Here is a 24,348-nt window from a genome sequence, read left to right as displayed (position 1 = left end):
TCTTTGCATAATTGTTATGAATTCAATCAAAATCTATTGAAAGGCAGGCAATTTGCTGCTGTTCAGTGTTGGCACTAAGGTCAAACATCACATGTAAAAAACACCCAGTCTAAAACATGACATACAATTTATAATAGAGTTTATTRCAAAGCTAATGTCATCTGAAAGAAGTCATAGTAAGAAGACAGAGACTGAAGAAATGAAACATTCTTGATGTAAGATTTATATCTAACTCCAGCGGGAATATAAATATAATCTCTTGTGTGGGAAGAACTGGCTTCTGCTCAAAAAACTAAGCAATAAATCTGGCACACACATTACTCATAAAAAATGCAGAAGCTTGGTCTATTCCAGTCTACAGACAGGGAAAAGCAGAAGGAACGGCTGTCCACTCATGGACACTCATGCTCAGCTATGCCATTTTCTCTCYCTCCTCCCAGCACTGTCACACCTCCCACCTGATGTGCTTCATGATGCTGAGGTCTGTGTCACTTATTGCTAAACTGATACAAGCCATTGCAACTSCCTGTTGAACAGCTTCTGCCATAAAACACCTAGACAGCTGTAAGACTTTATCCCAATAACCACAAGTTTCATCTAACACTAACCATTTAATTCAACAAGAGCTTCAGTCAGCCAAACACTGAACACATTCCAAAATGGCAGTGTGAATGGTTCAGCTGAGTTCCCTGGAACTACTAATGTAACTAAAATTAAGCAAGTGTTTTCTTGTTCCAGATCCTAGGCACTCCATCATGTACTTTCAGGTACATTACATTCTGAGGTTCCAGAAGCAAATGCTAATCTCAGCAAAGTAAACACATTTTCATGGCAGACTACATTGTCCAAGGGTTTCACAGTCACACAAAAAGTATGACCAAACAAAAGAATCCACCTGCTTATCTATCTAATTACACTGCTAACCCCTAAGGAGAAGAGCTCCTACTCAACCAGCTCACTGCACACATCATTTGCCTGGGCAGGAGACCGACTATGACTTAGTAAAGCAAATAGTCAGGAGACACTTATCAGACTCAAAGTCCGAGATGAACCCTCTGATTCTGGTCTAWTCTACAGCACTGAAGAACAACAGTGATAAAACAAAAATGTTACCATATGATGCAATTCAGCTACCTGGCAACATATTGTGAACAGGTGTGGCAACGTTGACATCCTGGAGGTGCTTCAGCGTCTCCGTGTGGAACAGTCGAAGAGTAGATCCGGATGTGAAGGCAATCCAAACTCCCACTCCAGCCACAGCCATGTGAGAGATCACCATCCCTTCCTCTTGATGGGCTTCAAAGTGGTTCTGCAAGAAAAACAAGGGCTCTGTGGGGAGGTGAAGTTAAGGATATCTCTCAATTTTTCTTACCAGCTTTTCAGTGTAGGCACTGCATCTTCATCCTCTTTGACAAGGACAAAGCTTCCTCTGCTTTGCTCAGGATATGGTCTGATAGCTGCATATGACATGTTGATTTCCCTGAGACTTTTTTTTAAATATAAAATCATTAATATGGAATGATCTCAGGTCTTGAGCCAAAGTTCTACCTAGTTACAGAGTAACTCAGATTTTGTTTTTTAAAAATAGAAGCCATTGGATGACAGGGACTGGTAAGCCCAAAACAGCTTAGACTTAAAAAGTATTTTGTACTTCTTTACTCATACTCCTTTGGGAAAACTACCACAGCTGTACTTATACCTACAGCAGAACTTCTCTTTCAACAATAAAAAATACTTTTTTTTTTTTGTTCTGCCAGGTGGTCTTTTAATAGCAAGAACAACAGAATGTAATAAAAAGTCATATTTAGAAAGTAGAGTGTTTAAGAATATAAACACAGAATTATTTGTGACACACATAACAGTGTGAATCTTAACATTGTGGCTTGGTTTTTGATGCTTCTGAATTTCACAATTATTTTGTTTTCTTATCCTTTAAACAATTGATGCTTCTCATTTTAAAAGCCAAAATCCTCTTTCTAAATGTAACACAACACTCTGAAGACAGACCTTTTTCTTGCTSTAGKACCTTCACARTWACAACCTGTAACAACCCAGAAAGAYAGAAACCTCTCTACATGTCTCTACTAACATGTGAGATAAAGCTGTAGTAAAGTTTCTTAATCATTAACAAGAAGGAGGGATTTTTTTTTCCTCCCAGTTTTGTCTTGTAAAAGGACTGTCTCTGAAGTTGAACACAGCCTTTTATTGTTATGCCAGCTATTATCAGAAAGTTAGTCTGATAAACATAAAACTTACTAAGCTAAATAAATGATAAACTGTTCCTTAGATAAAAATCTCTTGCTGAGGGGTCTGGAAGTGAGTAACTGCTCTAAGTAATGTTCACTTAACATATTATAAATTCTTTATTATATTTGCGGAAAAATTCAGAAGMAGCTCCTTCTTCCTTGTGAAATACACTTAAATTTTCCAGACATTACAATGAGTTACAATTTGGTTTTTTTTCCATTAAAGTCTAAATATAATAAGGTTATAGATATATTGGCCAAATTTTCCATCAAAATTCAACCCACAGACTAAGATCAGAGAGAAAGAAAAAAAAAATTTAGAATTTTCACAAAGCATAACTTTTGGTATTATGTTTAATAAGCACTTAATTTTCTTTTCATACTTTATTACTTCATACATTATTATTCTCACTGAGAAATTTGCTGTTTAAAGAGAATTGGAATTATCTTTTGTGTTTTTTGTTTGTTAACACTATTCTTCAAGTGTTCAGTTTTTAGTAAATGGACAGAGAAGTTTCTCTTCACTGTCAGGCAATGGTTCAGTTTTTGAGTGCTAATGTATTACCTTTTGATTCTTTGAATAACATCACTGCAGAATGCAAGGTAAGCAACTCTGGCAGACACATTTATATTCACTGTTTCCCTCAAGTAGCCACCATTCATTCGTAATCAAATTATATATACAGTTTGAAAGTCATAACATTTATTCAACAGAAGAATTTATCCATAAAAATATCTGTCAAAGTCAGAGACAGCCCTTATATAATATCAGATCATTACCTTATATAATAYCAGATTTCCTGATACTCTCATCACACATGTTCCATTGCAAAAAACACTTTGTTTATAGACTCACACAGCCTTACACTGATGACTAACTGGATTTTGAGAACTCCTAAGCGATAGACCCACGGCTGCTGAAGTGAAGTGCTGACCAGCAACTTGCACTGGTTGAAATGAGAAGAAAAACGAAGACTGTGTGGAAAGAATTTTCTCTGGAGTGAGCTGACCACAGCTGACAACCCTGTTGGTGCCACTGAAAACAACTTGCACATGCATTTTTGTCACATTCCATTCTTACCAGCCAACTCATTATACTCCCACTTAAGTCTGTCCTGCCATTCGTACAGCTGTCGGCTGGAACACACAGACCCATTTAAAATAAAACTGCACATTGCAAACATGACAAGAAACCTGTAAAAAGAACTATTCTTCTCATTGAAAGAGTCTTCTAATATGGAGCAGGAACATGCCCCAAAGCTGTACCTTCTTATGCATAAATGTTTGCAGAAAGGAGAGCTTTGACATCTGTTCCACTTACATGTCTACCTGAAAAACAATGAGCTGTCCTTTTTCTTCTATTTTTCTTCTCATAACAAGACATACAGATATAAAAGAACAAAAATGTCTTATTCCTTTTGTTATCAAAAGAATAGAACTTTATTTTCTTTTTCTCTTTTAGTTTTCATACCGACATTCCTGTCTATTCAAAGCCTGGCTTTTCCCCTCGGGCTCTCACATTCTGCCTGCAGCAGCACGGTGGATTCCACAGCCCCGTGCAGCTCCCTGTGTTCCAGCAGCATGGGACAYAGCACAGCCTTTCTTTCCAGGGGATGCTCCCTTACACCAAACAGCTGCACCAAGAGCTGAGCCACCATTTCTCCAGCTTCACTTCAAGAGGATAATGAGTGTCATTATCSTCAACTCAAACAATTGTCTTTCACCGCTTTAAAGAAGCTACAATGTTCAGGCAACACACGCTCGTGTGTAGGGATTTCCATTTGTTTTGTTTACTCAGCTGAACATTTCCGTGGAACTCCTGTATAGTTAGCAAAGTTTTYAAAACAAAACAAACAGACTAGAATGGAATGATATTCAATTGGTGACTTAATTCCATTAAATACTCTGGCGCTTTCTGAAGTTTTTAAACAAACACAAACTACCTTTGCAGAGTGCAAGGAGCCACAGGCACAGAGACCATTATTGGATGTAGGTCTATACAACTGACAGACCAGGGGTCACAATTAAGTGACCAATTTCTTCTTCACAGAAAGAGTATCAGAGTATATAATTAATATCTATAACAACAATTGATTCATTTCTCACATGTATCTTGCCAAGGGTCTTGAGGCATTGTGCCAGTTTGGGACACTGTGCCAAGGAAAGACATTACCTAAAACATTGTATTATAGTAACATATCATTAGAACAAGCCAATTGGGAGTATTCCATATCAGAGAGGGGGAAAAAAAAGCAGAAGTGAGTAATATTCAAACCCAATACACACAATGCCAAATCTGTTCATTTACTAAAAATCAAATAAAGAAAAAAGCTTAAATAAAAATCTTAGCAAAGCAAGGAAGCGTGGAATGATACTGTCTTCAAGGATAATGTACTTTGCACTTAGCAAATGCACAGACAGTTAAATATGAGATACCTATGAAGCAAAGAGTGCCTCACAAGGACCAGTTTACAAAATAGTTTTGGATATGCTTATGGGCTTGGACAAATATGGCCTTAAAGTTTTGTCAGGTGTCTTTACTGATAACATATACAATGCAAAGCACACATTATGTATACATGACAGCAAGCAGCAAGGACTAGCAAGCAGCTRCATTGGGGTATATATGGAGCACCTCCACAATGAGTATATGGAGATATAAAGAAGTCCAGTAAAGAGGGAAGATTAACAGTTGAGCCCTGGGCAATAYCTGGATCCCTGCTGACAGAGCGAAGATTAAGTTTAGGCAAAAGATCTTGAGTCAAATCATTACCACTAACTCTCAGCAAGAGAGGGCACAGAGGGAGAACAAGCATTTCCTTGCTGCTGCTTCCCTTCATATAGCAAAGCTTCTGTTCTTCACAGTAAAGAAGAGGCAGTTCAGATGTATTCAGCTGCTGATGTTAAAGTATTTGATACAGACACAGTTTAAATTGCCTCATACATCATCTATTGCCAATGAATATGGTAAGGACATCATAGCAGACCRCTTTTGGAAACAAATCTAGGAAGTTAAGTCAGGTAACTGAGTAGGCAGCAACACTGAAAACATTACTGGCCTGTTCAGTCTGGTGACATAACAAAGAGATCAGTATGTCTTAAGACCCATAAAGAGGCAACAGYAAATCATCGTTCAATCACAATTCTATGAGGAATATGACATGCTATGCTGTGGGTATTTGTGTGAAATAAAAACAATGACCCTCAGCCAGCCATACAGAAAATCATCATGTTTTTGCACAAAATTATTTGCATTAAAAAAAGCATAACTCATAYGTTTATGTTGTTTGCTGCAGCACTCATTGTGTGTATAGTGGACCTATAATAACCTGAGCTCTGAATACAACAGATGGCTTAGTTGAGAAATGAGAAGAAACCTGTGATGCTTTTGTAGGAAAGTCTGTAGTAACAGCTGGAAAATTAAACTGCCATGTTTGAGAGATATTGGTAGAGCACTTGCTATTTTATCACTCCAAACTTCTGTTTTCAGCACTGCAGTCCACGATGTTGTACAGTATTATGACAGAGCAATGCATCAAAATACAGCACAATTCTTTATTCCTCAAAGCTTGTTTAACTCTGGGCTTTTTCTCCTCTGCCAAAACAGTCCAGCATAGCCCAAACTGCAGCCTTGCCACCTAATCTAGGGAGAACTCTGTGACAGAATTAGGCCAGAATTGCCAGACTTATTGACAGATAAACTGTAAATGCAGTTTTTATACAGATAAACTGCTGTACACATCCCGCCTCATACAGGAACAATCTGGCTGTGATTTCTTACCCTTTTCCTGGTGAGAATCAGAAATTTGCCACCACAGCCTGTAGAACAGTAGCTATGAGTCCCAGAGGCTGTGAAACTAAAACCATTTCAAGCACCTATCCACACCACCYTTCCAAAATCTTTCCTTATTCATACCATTCAAACCACCAAGGAAACAAGCCTTAAAGAAAAGCAAGTAGGAAAATACACAATCCAAGCATCTTATTGGATGAAACTAATCACCCAGAAAACACAGAGAAAGACAGAGGAAATTAGGATGTTAGCTATTTCCCTGCAAACCCATGACAGTGACTCACAGAATCAATTGTACCAAACAGACAATTGTTGSGAGAAAACACGATCATCAATGAAACAAAAAAGCAGCAACAAAGCACACAAAGAAGGAGGCTGTGAGCTCATCATGACTCCTGTTTGAAAGAACTTCATAGCTGTAAACATCATGCAATTCAGTGACACTGTACTGTAGGCTGAAGGAGAGGGTGCATTCCTAATTCTTCATCAGCTTTTAACTTTGGACTACAAAGATGTTCTTTTGATGAAAGCTGCAATTTCAACAGAAATAAGGGCTTAACACTTTCTATCACAAATATGAGTTTGAATGCTTAACACTCTTCCCTCATTCCAGAAAAGTTGGCTTTTGTGTGACTATTCATCAGAAACTGCTCTTGCGCAAATAAAATTTTTGTAGGCCACTAAGAAGCAAAACTCTGAAAAAATACATTATGAAATTATCACAAGATAAAACATSTAAGTATGTAGAGGCAGTCTCTTCATTTAACTTTCTTCCGTAATTAACATGAAATGCCTATAGGCACTGACTTCTCAGCTGCCTTTCCTCACCTTTTATTTGTAAGAAAATTTCTAGGTCCAAATACTCTATCAGTTCCAAGCACTCATGGAAAATAGTGGGTTCCCATAAATGGAAGCAAGGTCTAATGACACATCAGCAGAAACACAACAGCAGAATTACAAACTGAGGGAGAGGGATTTCACAGAACTGAGACCATATTCAATAAAAATCTTCCTGAATCATGCTGCTTCTTAAACAGATTTTCGTATTTAATATTTCACTGCTTATACCTTGTAGCATAATATGTGAGCAATGCTTTTAGAAGTGTTTACCTCTATGGAATGTGTCACAGTGCTGATTATAAAAATTTGTCCACCACATGCAGCCCAAATGGTGTCCTCCATCACGAGCAGACTTCTAACTGGCAGGACCCCCAATTTAACGATCTTCTGAGGTTCCGGGTTCCATGTCCCATCTTCAATAAAAAAAAGAAGAAAGGTTTTACACAATCAAATGGGGATTTTGTTTTAAAACARTTCTGAAAAGCTCCCTGCCTGAATTTCTGCAAGCTGCCCCAGTTCAAAGTACACTGTGATTCTGTATAGTTACTTTGAGCTCCCAGGGTAAGTTTAAAGGATAAAACATTTAGGGGAAAACCCAAACCCAAGTACTCATAGATCTGTCAACAGCACAAATTTTATCTAGATCCAATTATAATCCAGGAATACTACCTTCCTGTTCTGATACAACTGCCTTCCTTTCTAGGGGAAGTACAGTCAGAAACCCATGGCTGACACACTTGTCTCCAACTCAGAAGGAGCTCACAACCAACTTATTTCAAGATTAATCAATTTCTAACTAGGACAAAATCATCTTTCATGTGCAAAGTAGTCAGGAAGGTTTTTACTGTAGGGTCTAATGAGCACAGATGACTCTCTAAGAGCATATTAATGGAATGGACCTTCCTGCGACTAGACRCTTCATTTAAGAAGGAGATTTTTTTAAAAAAAGAGAAATGAAAACTTGGTCTTGTGCCATATCTTCACTTTTCTTACTTTTTCCACTAATTATAAAACCCACAGTGTTTTCTTTGGACTGCATTTACCAGATGTAAATTAAATTGTGTGTATGTAGCACAATCAGTTATTCAGAGAGCTTCTGGTAAGAACTGCATGCTTCCACCTAGTGCTCTGGTCACTCTCAATTGTCATCTCTTCGAAACAAGGACTAGCAGATTATTTACGCCCAAATTTAAGAGCCAGCAACATGAGCCTCTTGAAGTAGTTGCCACTCTGTCTTTTACACATGCAAATTGACATACTAAGTATGTCAATAACAATTTTAATGCTTTCATATTAGTTTATATATTGTAAGTGCTCATTGAACATAGTCTCAAAGATCACATTACTATTATGGTGATTTATTAATAACATAAAAATATGTTAAAAGTAACTGGATTTTACACTGACATTAAATATTTCAAAAAAGCACCATTTCCTCAAGCWTTCTTCCTGCACAAGCTGCAGAAAACTTGTCTACTTTTCTGACACTGGTTTCAACTCAGTAACGACTTGAATTTTGATTGATGAGACCAAAGTAAACACATCTTTAGGCAAGCACTTAAGTACAATTTTTCTTTGCCCTCCAGAAAACAAGTGCATCTTCAACTATTTGCTTAGGTAAAGGAGTACAAAATTTCCTGCTTCACCAATAACAGTAGCAACWATAATAATGAGAAGCCTCATTTCTGGAGTACTTCTCAAAATTTCTGTCATCTGTGCAATACAACCTTCGCTGAGTCATTCTCAGGATGTGGCTCTCTTCTGAAAGCATCTTTGTAAAAGTGACATTTAGTTTCAGGCTGTCAAAATAATTTTCATTATTTTAGTTTGCATTGAGAAGAGTGCTTCCAGTTATTAGTCTGCAAACTCTCCCAGCAATGTCAAAGTGACTCTTGTGTTCTCTATGACTCATATGTACCATTAGTAATAAACAAAATTCTGGAAAAATTTCCATTCTCTACCAACCACATTATCCCCAAATTGAATTATAACCTGGGGGCTGCCCATACCCTATGATTGCTGTAACCACTGCAGGCAGTGAAAAGCCTTCAGAGAGTGAAGCTGCACACGAGTGTGTCACAACTTTCAGTGTGCAAGGGATGCTGACTGCAGAAGTTGAACAACAACCTGTTTGTAACACCATTCTTAGGGATAACCCAGGGTAATTCTAGTACATTCTTGCTGCCTTTTCTGAGAGATAAAGACTGTGAGTCTGGGCAAAGAGCAGACATGTTGAGCAAAAAAMTATCTTTTCTAGTTATATTTTCACACAGAAAAGCACATTTATGTAAAACAAAACTTCATAGAACTCAACAACTCTTTCTCTTAAATACATTCAAGATAYATGTTAATTTATGTATAAAATTATAGCTGAAACTGGAACAACAGGTGAATARGGATTTTCAGGATCTCAGCTGGGGACTCAGATTTACATTTTGCTTAAAATTAATTTCAAACATCTAAGGTGTTTCTTTTTTTAAAAAATATGTATCTTTATGCCCTAAAGTTCCATAAAACTCCTCAAATGACTAAGCATTAAGCCTCAATAATTTTGATCAAGTCTTATTTAAAATTAAGAAGGTAAGAAGGGAAGTTCAATACTATCAATGTTATGAATAGCACTATTGTAATGAATATTTGATTCAACATATCGACATATCAACTAACAAAACTCAGTTCCCACAAAACTACTTTCTGTTGGTGTGTGTGCTAACGAAGTACTTGACAATCCAGTTAAAGAATTCATTGGGATTTATGAAGGTGAGACAGAGACCTAGTATCTTTCATGTTACCACGATTTCATGAAAAAAATTGCAACTGAAATCCCACTTGATGAATCAAGCCAGGAAAAATCCACAGTTATCATTATACCCTACAACCCTAATCATGTGATAAGGCTATTCTCTGGTACTTTTTTGTTTCTTCCTGCAAGCATTGTTGTCTTCCAGATCAGACAGTATTTGAGACAGATGAGGGGAAAAAAGGGTAGGGGGACATTCTCTGGTCTAGTAATTAGAGCAGCATTTAAATGATGTGCCAGCTGTGTTCTGGACCCTGCCACAGTGAATGATTAATTAATTATACAAAGTGGTATGGCACCAGGAGGACAAATCAAGCCCTGTGCATCTCTCTCCTCTCATTCTGTGGCAGCCAGGGAAATCCCTCGAGAGTGGAAAGTACGGGTAAAAATCTGCTCAAGCAAGGCAGGGGATTATGCCTRGTAATCCGACGTACTTCTGGAAATGCTTTAACCACAGGCTGCTGGCTAAAAGTAAGATCACGACTTCATTTTGCTGAACAAGAATTTATCACGTATCTCCAAAATCACTTAGCAAGTCTGTGTCTAGTTCACAAGTGGTTCAATACTATCAAAATCACACTTGGAAGAAAACATAATACTCCCTGCCTCTCTCACCAGATCTCAGCAGACCCTGTTCAATATCTGCCTGTACAGACTTCATGTTTGACACTGGCTATTTCATGTTATCTGTCTGATCCAATGTTCATTGCTTCTAAAAGCTAAGTGAAAAGAAGCATTATCTCTATCCTACTTGTGTAAACACCTGCAGATTCAAGACATAYTTATGTAAGTAATTCCAACAACTGGCACTACCCAGATACTTAAAATTAGTCACAGCACTTGCAAAAAGATAAGGAACAGCCTTGTTCGAGGCTATAAATTCCTTTGGTAGTTACTGACTGAATAAATTTATTTTTACCTAGCAAAAAAGAAAAGCAAGATTAGTAGCCAAGATAAAACTTCTGCCAACAGAATCTCAAGCCATACTATAATTGCAGGTACAGCTGCTTGCAAGAACGGGATGTATCTACAAAATATGATAACAGGGTTAAATATAGAAATGAATCTAGGGTCCTCTGGAAATTGGATGTCGTATATTTATGTTGTATATAAGATGTCTGATATTTACACATTAGAGGACTATTTTAAAAAAGCTGAAGGCAGATTTTATACTAACAGATTTCTGTTATGCTAGTGTGTTATGCCACTATTTTTGATGCTCTCTTGTTAGATTTATCCAGAAATTACATGCCACAATTTATACACCAATGTTGAAAGGTATCTTGCAATGCATACATCAGACTGTTTAGCTGCATCAGTAAGGTCTCTCAAACTGATAAAATATTTCTAAGACTTTAATGTATAAGAACATTATTTGCATTAGTGAATTTTGTTAATAATCCTGTGATTTTTACAAATTTTGAACAATTAGTTATCCTTCTATTCACTCAATTTTAACCAGATAGGTTAAGTTTTAAAACAATGTCCATTTTATAGGACACAATGTTGGCTATTCCATCTTTCTGTGGCTTGTTTCCACAAAATCCAATGAAGGAAAGTAATACTATTTTACAATAATTTATAAGAATAAGCTTCTTATAATTTAATTTATAAATATTTTCAAATATTTAGTACTTTTAATAATTATAATTAGCTGGTGCACTCAGGTCTTCATGTGAGATARCCTATTAACATATAATTTATTTCCTCAGAAAGTCTCTTTAAAGTTTGGAGTAGTTTTCCCTTCCTTTATGCTTTCAGTCAAGCTGAACCAAGCAAGCTTTTTTGTTGACAGCTTCCTCTCTTGCTTAGCAGCACTATTGATGGCTTCAACARAGCTGCCAACACGGCCCTGGGAACAGCAGTTCTTGGTTAATTAGTGCAGTGGAGCACAAACATTTTTTCCATCACGTGGTAAACCAGCACTGTGGAGGAGTAAAATGGTACCTTGAGAAGTAAAAAGTTTGGCACATTCCTTATCACTTGAAAAAAGATGAGACACTCAGGTCTGCTCTTCTAAACAACGTGCAACTAGGAATGTCCTATACTATACATGCAYACTTATTTTTTCCTCACATTTGCATCAAATCCTTCAAGCTCAATAACTGATTGAGCTCTTCCTGAAGTTATACAGGGGGTGGTACTGGAGGTCTCAGCATAAGATACATAAATATGAGAACATATTTCAACATATTGTCAACATATTTCTGGTAATAAGTATTATGTGACACTGCAAAGGCAACAGTATTTTATCTCTGCTCCAGTATCACTGCTCTAGTCCTCGTCCTAGCAGTGTAAAACCACTGCTTCTTGTTMGTAACAATACCTCTCATAACATCTACTTGAAGTGGCAATCATGWGCCAGAAATACATTCTTCAGACAAGCTGGAGCAGTAGATGGATCCACTCAAGCTCTGACTTTGGTATCASTATTTTACATTGCACATATTCTTCCTTTCCTCAATTTATCAGAGGACACAAGTGTTTTACCAAATCCATCAAGGTACCTTGTCAGTGAACTGATTTGCTACTCTGTCACTGTTGTAGCTGTTTCCCCTTCCTCTTGTATTTCCTTTTGGTTTTGGTTATTTTCCTTTATATTAATCTCTGAAAATGMTCACTTGATTAGTGTCACAAGGCCTCTTTGCACAAGTAAGTCATCAAAACTTCTGACCAACTTCAGAGCTCCCTAAGTTCTTACCASTGAAGTCTCTTCTGTTCTGTACACAGCCAAAATTGCCTCAGCTGTTAAGTATTTCACTTCAACAAATTCCTACTGAAACTACCAAAATATTAATTCTACTTTCTGCCACAATCAGAGTTTTTATTTTCTTTTTTCTGAGTTTTTATTTTCTTTTTCTTTTTCTCTCTGTACTCTGTACAGAACTTTATGGAAAGGAAATGTATATCAATGTCCAGAAAAAAGGAAGTAGCTGGAACTGACTACAGTATATCAGGAACAATACACCTATATTATATAAAGATTGTAATTTCCCTTTCCTAAGATACTTTTGTGAATGGAAGTCAAACACGTGCTGACCTTTTTTGCTATTACATCACTCAGAACATCTGCTGGGCTGTCTCCAATCATCACAAAGGGGTTTTATTATGTTTTTTTTAAACAAAGACAATATAACACACTTTCCCCTTAACCTCTTCTAAACGTGTTTTGCATGGAAATATTAATTCAGCTTGAGGCAAACAGTAAGTGCAGAATTTTTCACMCTGATAACTGTGCAAAAGTTGATTGACCTATAAAGTAAGTTCCCAACAAATATGGTGTCAGAAAATTYGTAGTCTGCATCACTCTTTGCATCATTCCTATATACAACAGCATTYAATTCCCTAGCTGTTTCACAGCACCCCAAACAAGTCTTCTCACACACATAAAATTAAGGATTATTGAGGATAATTATCAGGGGTACTATTTTTTCAATTAACATATTAGCTAACCTACACCCTAGTTTTCTGTGAYATTTTCACAAATCACCATGTCAGCTGACATTTAATAGCCAAGTARCACTTCATAACTTTGTTTTTGGTTTACACTAAAGCTTAAGTATTTTCAGCCTTGTAAGTGAAAACACGTGGGTACAGAGGTGTCTCTGTAAAACATGACTACCCTCCAGAAGGGATGYTGTGCACCTCCAACTCTTCACTAACATGGCATTTGCTCCTTGGTTTACTGTACAGACTTCTAAGTTTCAGTTTTCTTGTCACTCCTTCCAGACAAGAATATCTGCAGCCAGAGAACACTCTGGATGCTGCTGATCTGATAAAGCTCTCCAGTGAAGAAAGTCAGAAGTGAGCACCTGCTGTTTGTAAACAAATAAAATGCATATTATGTGCACTGACCTATCTGAAAACCACTGGAGAGGCTGGAGCTATTTGGGTACTGCAAACCAAATGACACAAGTAGAGGGTCTTTGCCTACACAAAGTAAGGCATCGAGCTTCAGCAACTGAACTGATCCACACAATTTCTACCCAGAGAGGAAGACAAAAGGACCCCAACTCTATCAGAGACTATGAGATAGATTCCTAGAAAAAAGATTATCCTTTTTCATTCACAGAAACCTGTAACAGGCAGCACTACCATTTTTCCTGTGCAYCTCACAGCACTTGTCTCAGGCTTCAAATCAAGATGTAATACAGTGATGTATTTCACAYTCACTTCTAAATCTTTTCTTAATCTCCTTTATGATGACAGACCAAAGTCTGAGCTGAAGTGCATGGCTGAAGAGTACCYGCTCTGTAGAACAGAAGGCAGCCCTGATGAATCGCACAAAGCTCCTCAGAGGTTGTTCTCCCCCTCCCTCCCATTCCAGTGCTTGGATGCCTTTGTTTGGTAAATAGGTCAGTGCTCATAAAAACACCYCTCCAGGGCTGAGCGCCTCACACAACCACAGCAGCCAGCTACAAGGAAGATGGACACTAACAGGAGAGCAGCTGAATCACACAACTGCCATGGGGCATGGAGAACTGAAGAAAGCCCCACTGACCAAGCTGTAAGGAAAGGGACTACAACATTGACTGATGAGAGTCAGAAAAATATGACTGAGTATTTCCCATCTCAAAGCTCCAGCGATCATCAGCTGGACTTTGACAGGCTCTATGAATATCTCCCTGCCCAAAACCAGTGTCTTCAGAAGATAAACAGGGGAWGCTATGATGCTGGGCAATGCAACAACCTCCATCTCATAACCACACTGTAATGCAGTCTGGATAACAACTCTGCCCCATCTTTAACACCCTCTGCAGATACTCAACCCATGAATCCTTTCTTAGCTATACTGCCAAGAATGTCAGTTGTGTTTTTGAAGTGGTCTTTTTCTGGAAAAACTTGAGTGACAGCAACTGCAGTCTTAAAACAGCTTAAATACACCTTTCAGAGAAGATGACAGATTCACTTTAATACCCCTCCCCGGTACACAGAGAAATTGAAACACCAAAAGTGGTATTAATCTGGGTTCAAGATCTCACTCCTGTGCCTCAAAAACAAAGAAAAATAATGCTATTCAGTGTTATAAAAAAATTATTCTAAAGGGAACTGAAATCTAATGTCTGGCTTCAGATCACAGACAACAGCTCAACAGGAAACYTACTGGGCTGAAGACAACTGGACAAAGGAAGTCTTTTTACCAACATCTTTCCAGATCCTTTGTTGCTTGGTGGAAAAAAAAAATGCATCCTGTACCTTTCCCAAACAAGTCCTTATATGATCTAACAGTAGACACACAATTTATTCCAAGATTACAGATACTGAATTTGGTTCCTCAGCTAGAGACRGGTAGTATTTAGTAGCCAAGGTACAGTGCCACACAAATGCAGCTGAACTGCTCACAGGGCCCACCTCATTAGAGAAGCATGACAACCATCATCACTGCAGCTCACACAAATAAGGCAGACCTCTGCTGACTCTGCAAGGTTAGGAGACTGTRCTAACATTTCCCTAAAAACATTAAGGTTTCAAACCCTGAGCAAAGACTCACTGATTCTGAACTGAGCCACTAGATACATATGCAACACTGCAGGGTAGTTAGTGAAATGTAGTGGAGTATACAGACAACCCCCTGAACCAGCTCTAGAGAAGACAGTTGTGGTTCAGAAGAATTGCCTGGGATTCTCCTTTATTCAAATTATTTGAGCCAATTATTTAGCTAGATACAAAACAACCAACTGCAATGCTAATAGAAAAAGGAAGTCAACCAGGAAATAYGTGAATTGCACACATAGGAAAGAATTATCCCATCTGTACAGTAAAAATGGGGTTGTCATTTTAAATGAGAGACACAGACATCTCTGCCAATGGGAGATTTCTGTATTTCAGAAACATCAATACTAGGCAGTTAGGGGGAATTAGCACTGTGCTGTGTAAAATGCACTGCTGTTAGCAGATAAATTTCTGGACTCTTGCAACAATGAAGACTTAGGGTTTAAGCTAAAAGGGAAAAATCAGTTTTCATATGCATATATGGTGAAAGTGGGAACAGTATCAAAGTTCCTACTATCCTTCAAAAGGAGACAACAAKTCTCTTCAGACGTACCGGAAAGAGKAGTAACCCTAATTCAGCAGTTTTACAAAGAATTTTTGGAAAATATGATAGTGGAAAATTCTGCCAAAATACACTGACATGTGAGTTCCTCAGGATGCCATCAAACCATATCACTATATTACCTTCTGCTTTTGTGTAGATTGAGATATTTCCATTTACCAAGCCAGCAAATAAGTACTGAGACCTATATGTTAAGCTCATAACAGTTGATTTTTCAGGAGTAAAGAAGTGTTGAAGTCGAATTTTCTTTGAGCCTTGGCAACTTTTGTAAACAGAAATGCTATAAAAAGAAGCAAGAAAAAAGCAGACCTGTGAAATTATGCTTTACATTATTCTTATTAGAATATGCAAAAGAGAGATTTATAATCAAATATTGGGGGGAAAAGGATTTTCTCCTTTAATTCTTGACACTCCAGAATGTCTGTGTAGACAATTTGAGGTTACTTAACACTGACATATGACAACACATTCTTATTATCTTGTCTGMAGAAACAGTTATTCAAAAAAGAGACATAATAAAAATTCTGCTCCAAGTCCTTATTGTGAGATTTTCTATAACTTTATTAGTTTAAAAAAAAATTATATTACCTGAAGAACTAGGAAAATAAAAGAAAAACTCACTACCAGATGTCACAATTGAAATTTCCMTAACTGTTAAGTCTGGAATCAAATCATTAATTTCTAGAAATGACATTTTACTTGGAGAATTTTGTTCTCCTTCATTTATATTGGTTAGAATAGTTATATTGGCTATTCTATTACATTAGTTATATTGGTTATTCTAAAATCACATGTTGTTACACACTTACGTGCAATAATATAATGTACTTATATACAGCAATATTATTTATTCATGTGACAAATCCTGCATAATACAACAGGGCAAAAGATTAATGAATTCCTCTTTGCCATTCTGAAAATTTTCCGATAYATGAAGATTATGCTGTAATGTTACAAAAGTAGTACCTATGTTTTTGAGATAAGATGAACTAATTCTCTTTCATCAGAGAGATGCACTGCTTTAATTTCATATACCATATGGTGTAATTTAATTTTTTTTACTTCTTTTAAGTGGAAAGGATACATTGAGGTCACCGGGATACTTTTTTAAAAAGTAGACATTTTCTTGGAAATATCTCACACAATTTTGCTATAGAACAGCAAACTTAATCAATAAACTATACACATTACACCAAAACCAAGAATTACCTTCCTTCTTCCATGCCAAGGCAAATAGTAGGCAAATTAGAAGCTTTTGCAAGAGCATTTTCAGAGTCTAGAGCTTTGTTTTGCTCTTTCAGCTTCTCCTCCTCTGGTATGTAGACCATGCAGAGAATTCGTGATTCCACATTGAAGCACTCAATAACCTTGGGGCTGGAGCTTTGAAATGAGACTATTGCAATCTGGCCCATCTGATTAGTACAGCTGCCAATCTGAATGGGAAAAAGGAACATGAAAAAAAAATAGAGACCATGACTGATACCCGTCTCCAGGAAGATCAGCATGTGCAAGAAAAAATGACTGGAATTTTAACTGAAGACTGCATCTCTAATTATATRTGTGAATATGAATTTTCATGCATTAAGACATAGTAGAATCATTCAGCAGAAATACAAGAGATGTCAAACATTATATACACAAACTTGCCTTGTATACTTACAAAACAAGTTTCTTTAGAAAGCAGGAATAATATTATAGCCCATACTGATATCTGACTCAAATRTATATACATTACATAATGTAATTACTGTCAGTATCTGTGAAATTTGCTATTTTAATATCTGGTGTTCTAATCTCAGGTTCTTTTAAAATAGGTAATACAGCTGAGCTCTATCCTTTGCACAGTAACACATCTACAAAGAAATRCTCTGTCCCAGAAGAAAGTATCTTATAAACTTGCTGGTAAAGTATCCTAAATTTCTCCCTGATCCAGAACATCAACATGTCCATAAATTTGTACATTTTAGGGATGAGAGAGAAGTAAAGAAAGAGACTAACAAACAAGCAAACAAACAAAGAAAAGCAAAGAAAAAAAAACAAGCAGCAGCTGATGTTTTTGTATAGTAATTCTGTTTATATGAAATAAAATAGAAAAAGAAAGAATATTTTGTAGTAGTACAAAGGTTTAATTTGCATGTTTTTGCAAAACTGTTTACAGTCTTGCCATTTGCAAGACTGTTTACAAATGGCAAAGACCAAAAGAAATTATACGGATCACCTGAAAAAGACCACTAAGAATAGCTATTCCTAACTTTTAATTAGCAATACTTAAAATTTCAGTACTGCAGTAACTAGAAAAGCTCCAGAAATCATTAACTTGCCCTTTTTTTTTTTTTTTTTTTTTTTTAAGAACAACTAGTATCCACCTCATTTGTTCTGCTGGAATATCTGCATATCTGGGGTCGTTGCAATATGCATAGTAGCTCTTTTCCTATACACATTTAAACAGATTATTTATGGCTAAAACATTCTTCAAATAGGAAAACAGACAGTAGGACAGTGTTAGCTCATATGGCTTTTAACAGCCATCATTACAAATTAGCACATAACTCCCTTCTGAATGTGCTCAGCACTGTGGAATTCGTTCTGTGCTGCACAAATTGCACACACTTAACTGACACCCTACAGAGAACAGCAAAATCACATGGACAAATTAATAGCTAACCTTTTATCTTTAAGCAAACAAGCAAAGAGGAGAAAATCAACCCAAGATTTATTTCACATTCACACATCGCCAAGAGTCACAAAAAGCAATGGAAAGAAACAGGAGACAGCCACTTTGAGATTTTAAAGATTACACTTACCCAAAGAAAACCATGTTCCATAGCACAGGAATCTGACTCAGTTTCTCCAGCAAGGTATGGCTCAGGATTATAAGCAGCACATTCAATCTTCAAAGAGAAGAAAAGAGAGCTGTTACCACATTAAAAAAAAAAAAAAAAACCTGTTTCTGTTTATTTTATGTTGTAATTAACTAAAACATTTAAGGATATCAAAGAATCTCATAAGGCAAGGAGTCAGTTTAGCTCATCCAGCTTCCCTTGGGGAGGGTCAGCTGCACATTCCTTATCTACTCCTACAGATATTCAAGGCCAAAGACTACAAATTCTCTTCTGCTGATCTGCTCAAATGCTTCATGACTTATCATTAAGTTTTTCCAAGTCCCCAACTTGACTCCACTTCATTAGGTTAAATTAACATTATCACTTAAATACATATTCTTTAAAAAAAATAATTGCTTTTTAAAATTTTTGTGTTTAGACTTATTATTGCTGCTTTTTCAACTAACATCTCTCCAGAAGATGTATCAGCCTCACATATATTCTTTGAGAGAGCAGATTTTTCTCACCCAAATGAATACATTATTCCAGCAGAGTTGGTAGCAGCATTTCTGGTTACCTCTTCAGAAGCCTGTTTCCACACATCTCATTCATTACTGCTCTTTGTAACAACACTACATTCCTAACCAATCCTTACCTTGCTGGTCTATGAAAAATTACTTTAACAGACCTACTAAATTACCCCTTCAATCTGCATTTGTGAGGCTCCTAATTTCTCCCTGAGCATACCATGGGTCTGTCTTGCTGACAATCCTCCTTTTTATTTTTCTTTTTTCCCATCTCAATAAGGCATCTWCAGATGCCTGATTCATTTTGAATGCTAATAGTGTTATCCATCACACCTCGACTCCCTCTCAGTTTCAYATCATCATGTTACTGCCAGTAAATTAATAACCATACTCATGATTTTATCATGCAGGCCATTTAAGGAAAACCTGAAACCAAGATCTATACTTTAGTCCATCCCAGCTCTGAAGATCATTCAAGMATCAAGGATCTGAAAAAAGATTTTTATGACCAGTCATGGATTTCTGATTCTCCTGTCCATGGCAGAGTTTCCTAAAACTTATGTAAACACTTCAAAATATTTAAAAGCRATTCATAACTGTGTAGAGTATAGAAAGGTTTCTAATGAGGTGTGATACTACATTTTACACAAGACTCTCTATAATTCAAACTAATGTTCTCATCTTAGACATCAATGCCCTTCAGATTATATTGTAGTACTAGAGACAACTCAGTTAGTATTAACTTAGACAGCTTCMCCATAGCCTGGGAACATCACCTCCCAAGTGAACAACGGAGGAAAATAAAAGGAAAAAAAAAAGAACAATAGGGAGAAGTTAGAGTTCTAAATTCCAAGTTTACTTCATTTTCCAAAGTGCAAAGAATTTTACAAACCTCCTTGAAGTCAACAGGCCTTACGAAGTGATTTGCCTTAGTAGAAAAAATATTATTTATTCAGCAAAGCAATTCACTATACACAGATTAAAAATTAAAATCAATAGATGAGAAAAAAAGAAAAAAAAAAAAAAAACTATCCATAAAAAAAAAAAAAAAAAATTCACTATACACAGATTAAAAATTAAAATCAATAGATGAGAAAAAAAGAAAAAAAAAAAAAGAGCTATCCATGCCAGTCTTAGCACACCTCATTAACATATGCTGAAGCTATCTACTTGTGATTTACAAGAGCTGTGACAATGAAATTTATCACCAGTGAAAAATCAGATAGCCTGCATCCTAGATACTTCCCAGGCTCATTGTTACACCTCTGTGTCACTTTGCATCTTAGTCAAAAATGATTATTTTTTCCATAGTTAAGCYCTGGTAGTTTAGCTTTCAATCTTGACCGAAGCCTGGGATGCAAACTTGCTCTGACAGYTCCCTACACCCCTGGGCAGCCTGAGCAGCACACAGAGAGCCAACAAACAGCATCAGCCAAGCAAAGGTTCTCCTTCCACCCTGAGCTGTGACCTGAGACACRAACTGCAGCTGAGGCTGCAGAAAACCACCACTTAGGTCATATTTTCTAGTAATATCAAGGACTTGGGAGAACCAGCCATGACAGCTGGGCTCACACCCACATTGCTTCAGGAGCCGCAAAACTGGCAAAGTCAGCCCAGAGCTGAGGCTGTCAAACACTGTGCTCTCCTGAGGTGACCAAGGCAAAGATCAACACCCAGCTGTACAGGTGACAGACTTCCCTATCCTTTCAAAATAAGAATACTCTGTTCTAATTTGATTACAAGAGGGCCTTCATGAATTCTGGAATGAGTTTTCAGGTCTTAGAAATGCCTAGGCTGTAAGGAAACATATACATAATTTCAGTTTCCACAAAAACTTTAAAGTAGCTGGTTATTTCACCAGCGGTGACTTTAGAAAGTATTCAATACAGAAAAAAAAGCTATTTAATAAGACAAACATGACTATGGTTCTATGGGAAATCAAAGAGTTTCAGTAGACTTTGGCTCTGAAAACCAGTATTACAGGAATAGATTTTCATAGCACTATTACACATTCCAACGGCATTTTCAATCACCAATAATTTTCCCCCAACATGCAGGCTTGTATACTCACACTTGGAGTGAAGCTGCCAGCTGAGCTTCCCTCCTGTGTAGACTGTTCTAGCAATTAGGGCCTGCACTTCTTAAAACAATGGCATTAACTTAACATAGGGATTCTGACCACACATACACAATTTAATTTCCATTACTGTTTTTGCACAAGATTTACTGACTGTTAGTCAGTAAGAAATCCTGCTGATACACATGAAAAAACAGTATCCAGCATTTTCCATCTATTGGTTTAGTATTGTACTTATTTTCATCATTAAAGTCAGTGGTCAATAGGGTTTTAAACTAACATATTACTTTAGGAAATAAAACATTAAGACAATTTCTATACCAYTGTTCAGAATAGAATGACATTTTACATGAGATCCCACAATTTATTAATTTTTWAAAATTATTTWAAAWATATTRTTCTCTGTGCACTAATAAAAATCAGAAATTTAAGGTGGATTTAACATAGTTCTTTGCAGGAGAACACCAGGAAAGGACAGCTTTCATGGAGATTGGATTCTGGCCCTTTTTAAGGTTTAGGTTACTTCTAAGCCCCTACAGTGTTACTTCCACACACYTGGAAATCTCAAGATGAATTAAAAATTCCCATAAATTCTGTTTACACTGAGTGATTCATTYACATATAGAAGTGAATGTCATACTATGTAAAAATAAACATTATGCTCCTTACTGCCTTAAAGATTGCAGCATTTTGCTTTCCTGTGACTCTTTTGGACGTTTAACTGCTAATGTTTTTAATGGTCTTAAACCATTAAACTCAAGAGAACTAAAAGATGTGACCTAACAGATGTATTTGCAATATGGTATTCTTTAGAAGTTATATCCCACAAAAAAAAAAACCCTGATTGTAATCTCATATAAAATTCTGTTCACCTTAAACTCCTGTTGCTTGGCCATCATCACTGGCATGTGTCTAACAAGGAGAGGATGTTTCTCCTTTTTGATTTGATTGCCATCATCTTCTATGCAGAACCAACCTAAGAGGTTTTCCTCCGCTGTAATGGAAAGCACAAACAATAAACACTTCACAATACTTTCACTGAATAATCACTTACATCTGTCTACAAAATGAGAACAGAATTCTGTAAGGACTAGTCAATACACATCAGGCTGTTCTTATGCCATAGATGCATAAATGACAACAAAACTGTGAGCAAAAATTCACAGTTYGAGTAGATTGCATACATACTGGTAATGCAAAAAAAGAATACCTTACATTAGCAAGATGTTAAGGGTAGTCTCTTAATGGTCTTGTAAATTGGTATTGAAAGAGGAAAACCTCAAAAAATCAAACCTCTCCTCAGACTCTAGGAAATCTGTTGAACATAATTTCTATGGCTGTGTAGGTAACATCACTACCAACTGCTAGTTATCGTAATTATAAGCACCATCCTCCTGGAATGATGGAAACGTCCACTCTCTCTTCCTTTTTACTTTGCCTGGCATATGTGAGACACCACAAAAGCATTCTATTTTGACTGTGCTGGTGAAAGTTGCTTTCAAGGAAGTTAATGTTTCTCAATTTAGGTACTGCAACGTCCAGGTATGTTTGGACACCTACATCCCTGTGCAAACAGAAGACACTAATAATGTCACACGACACTGTATTTTCTCTTGCTCTACCTTAGATATGGTCTATTTGTGTTCACTTAGATGCAACAATTAGTAATGAATACCAGACTTCATTAAAATACTGTAGAAAATACATTCCTTCATAATGAACACCCCATTTTATCTGTTATTACTTTGTGGTAATACACAATCATTACTATTTACTGCACTGCAGTTTTAAACATCTGCAAACAAATTTTCACCAAAAAAGAAAAATMATTCTCMAAAAAAAWTTTAAAAATAATAGCACTGTACACTGAGAGCTATTATAACTTGCTAGAAAATTTGAGTAACTTAGAATTACCAAGGGCCAGTTTAGCCATTTGTAAATTGTTGATCCAAGACTGTTTGATGGCAGGGGTAAATGTATTGAACACAGCTGTAAAGAAAGTTGGCCGCCCAGACCTGCAGCACAGGAAAAAAAAAAAAAAAAACGCCCAGACCTGCAGCACAGGAAAAAAAAAAAAAGCCACCATAAATGCATTGGGTATGAATACAGCCACAGCTAAAAAAGTTGAGCAAGCTGAAATTTCATTATTTTCTAATACTTAGACAAAGACTCAACTCTGATTAAAGTGTGCAGGCTATAATATATCATATGTCCATCCTCCTACACTCTACATGAAATATTGTGAGAGGAACACTCTGACGGGTGAAGGAATACAACAGTGACTGTTCCCTGTCAGCTGTCACTGACACAGATCCTCTCTTGCTTCTCTGCATCCAGAACACTGGGCTGAGGAACAGGAGAAAAGCTACAGCACTGCTCTGGAACATTAAAACTCCCAGCAGTACGGCGTAAGTGCAGAAGTCAGGGCCTTACCAYGAAGACAGAAGGGAGGGAAAAGCTACAGATTCCCAAATTGTCCCTCATACATCTACACCTAATATATAAACCAATTTAGAAAGTTTTGTAATCAAGACTTCTACTGACTTGTCCTGTTTTCCTGGGAGCTGCAGCTGAATTCTACAGCGATCTGCCGCTCTGATTTCATCTTCTTTTTTCAAAATCAGTTTTTGTAAACCTGAGGTCCAGTCATGGGCTACAGATTGGTTTAAGTTCTGAAAAATTAAAAAAAATAAGACTCAACATCAGCTAACCAGCCTGTTGCAAAGAGGATAATAAGGTGATCCCCGCATATAACAAATAATGTCACATGGGCTACAATTAGTCCCCATTTGAATCATGGTTAATTTTSCCAAATTTGTAAACACATTTCAGAAATACCTGTAAAATATTTGCTAGTGTATTTTATCTGAAGATTTAATCTCACATTGCTCAGTTTGATCATATAAAAATTACGTTCCCAAGCAYCTGTCAGATTAAAAAATGTAAATTTGTATCAAGTGTATGCCTTTTACTTTATTCTTGCATCCACAAATTCTGCTTCTAAAGAAAATTTTGTGCAAAATCTACAAATCATACTGAAAATATGCTTTTGTTCAAATCCTTCAGTCAAAATGTTTACAGAGCCATAATGCAAACTGTGTGGTCTAAATCTGTTTAAGATACTGAAACAGTAACTCATTGCAGGTGAGTGTTCTGTTGCAGACAGTAAAAGAACACCTGAATAATGC

At 36.7% G+C, this 24,348-nt stretch overlaps 1 protein-coding gene across 5 annotated transcripts in view; it reads right to left on the bottom strand.

Moving 5' to 3' along the window:
* ARHGEF10 (Rho guanine nucleotide exchange factor 10) overlaps window positions 1–24,348 on the bottom strand; it is a 105,938-nt gene that overhangs the window by 11,355 nt on the left and 70,235 nt on the right. For all 5 annotated transcript variants that reach the window (XM_057372035.1, XM_057372059.1, XM_057372065.1 and 2 more), the window contains 8 exons: window positions 23,705–23,832; window positions 23,075–23,175; window positions 22,033–22,154; window positions 18,539–18,625; window positions 16,944–17,167; window positions 15,857–16,014; window positions 7,150–7,292; window positions 1,135–1,309 (listed from right to left, as the gene is read on the bottom strand). In XM_057372035.1, the coding sequence (XP_057228018.1) occupies window positions 1,135–1,309; window positions 7,150–7,292; window positions 15,857–16,014; window positions 16,944–17,167; window positions 18,539–18,625; window positions 22,033–22,154; window positions 23,075–23,175; window positions 23,705–23,832 (1,138 nt within the window). The remainder of the gene's footprint in view (window positions 1–1,134; window positions 1,310–7,149; window positions 7,293–15,856; window positions 16,015–16,943; window positions 17,168–18,538; window positions 18,626–22,032; window positions 22,155–23,074; window positions 23,176–23,704; window positions 23,833–24,348) is intronic.

This window comes from Malurus melanocephalus, unplaced genomic scaffold (assembly GCF_030028575.1).
Source record: "Malurus melanocephalus ecotype Western Australia unplaced genomic scaffold, MMel_1.1 scaffold_6, whole genome shotgun sequence".
Classification (NCBI taxonomy): Eukaryota; Metazoa; Chordata; class Aves; order Passeriformes; family Maluridae; genus Malurus; species Malurus melanocephalus.
This window is presented reverse-complemented; position numbering and strand designations above follow the sequence as displayed.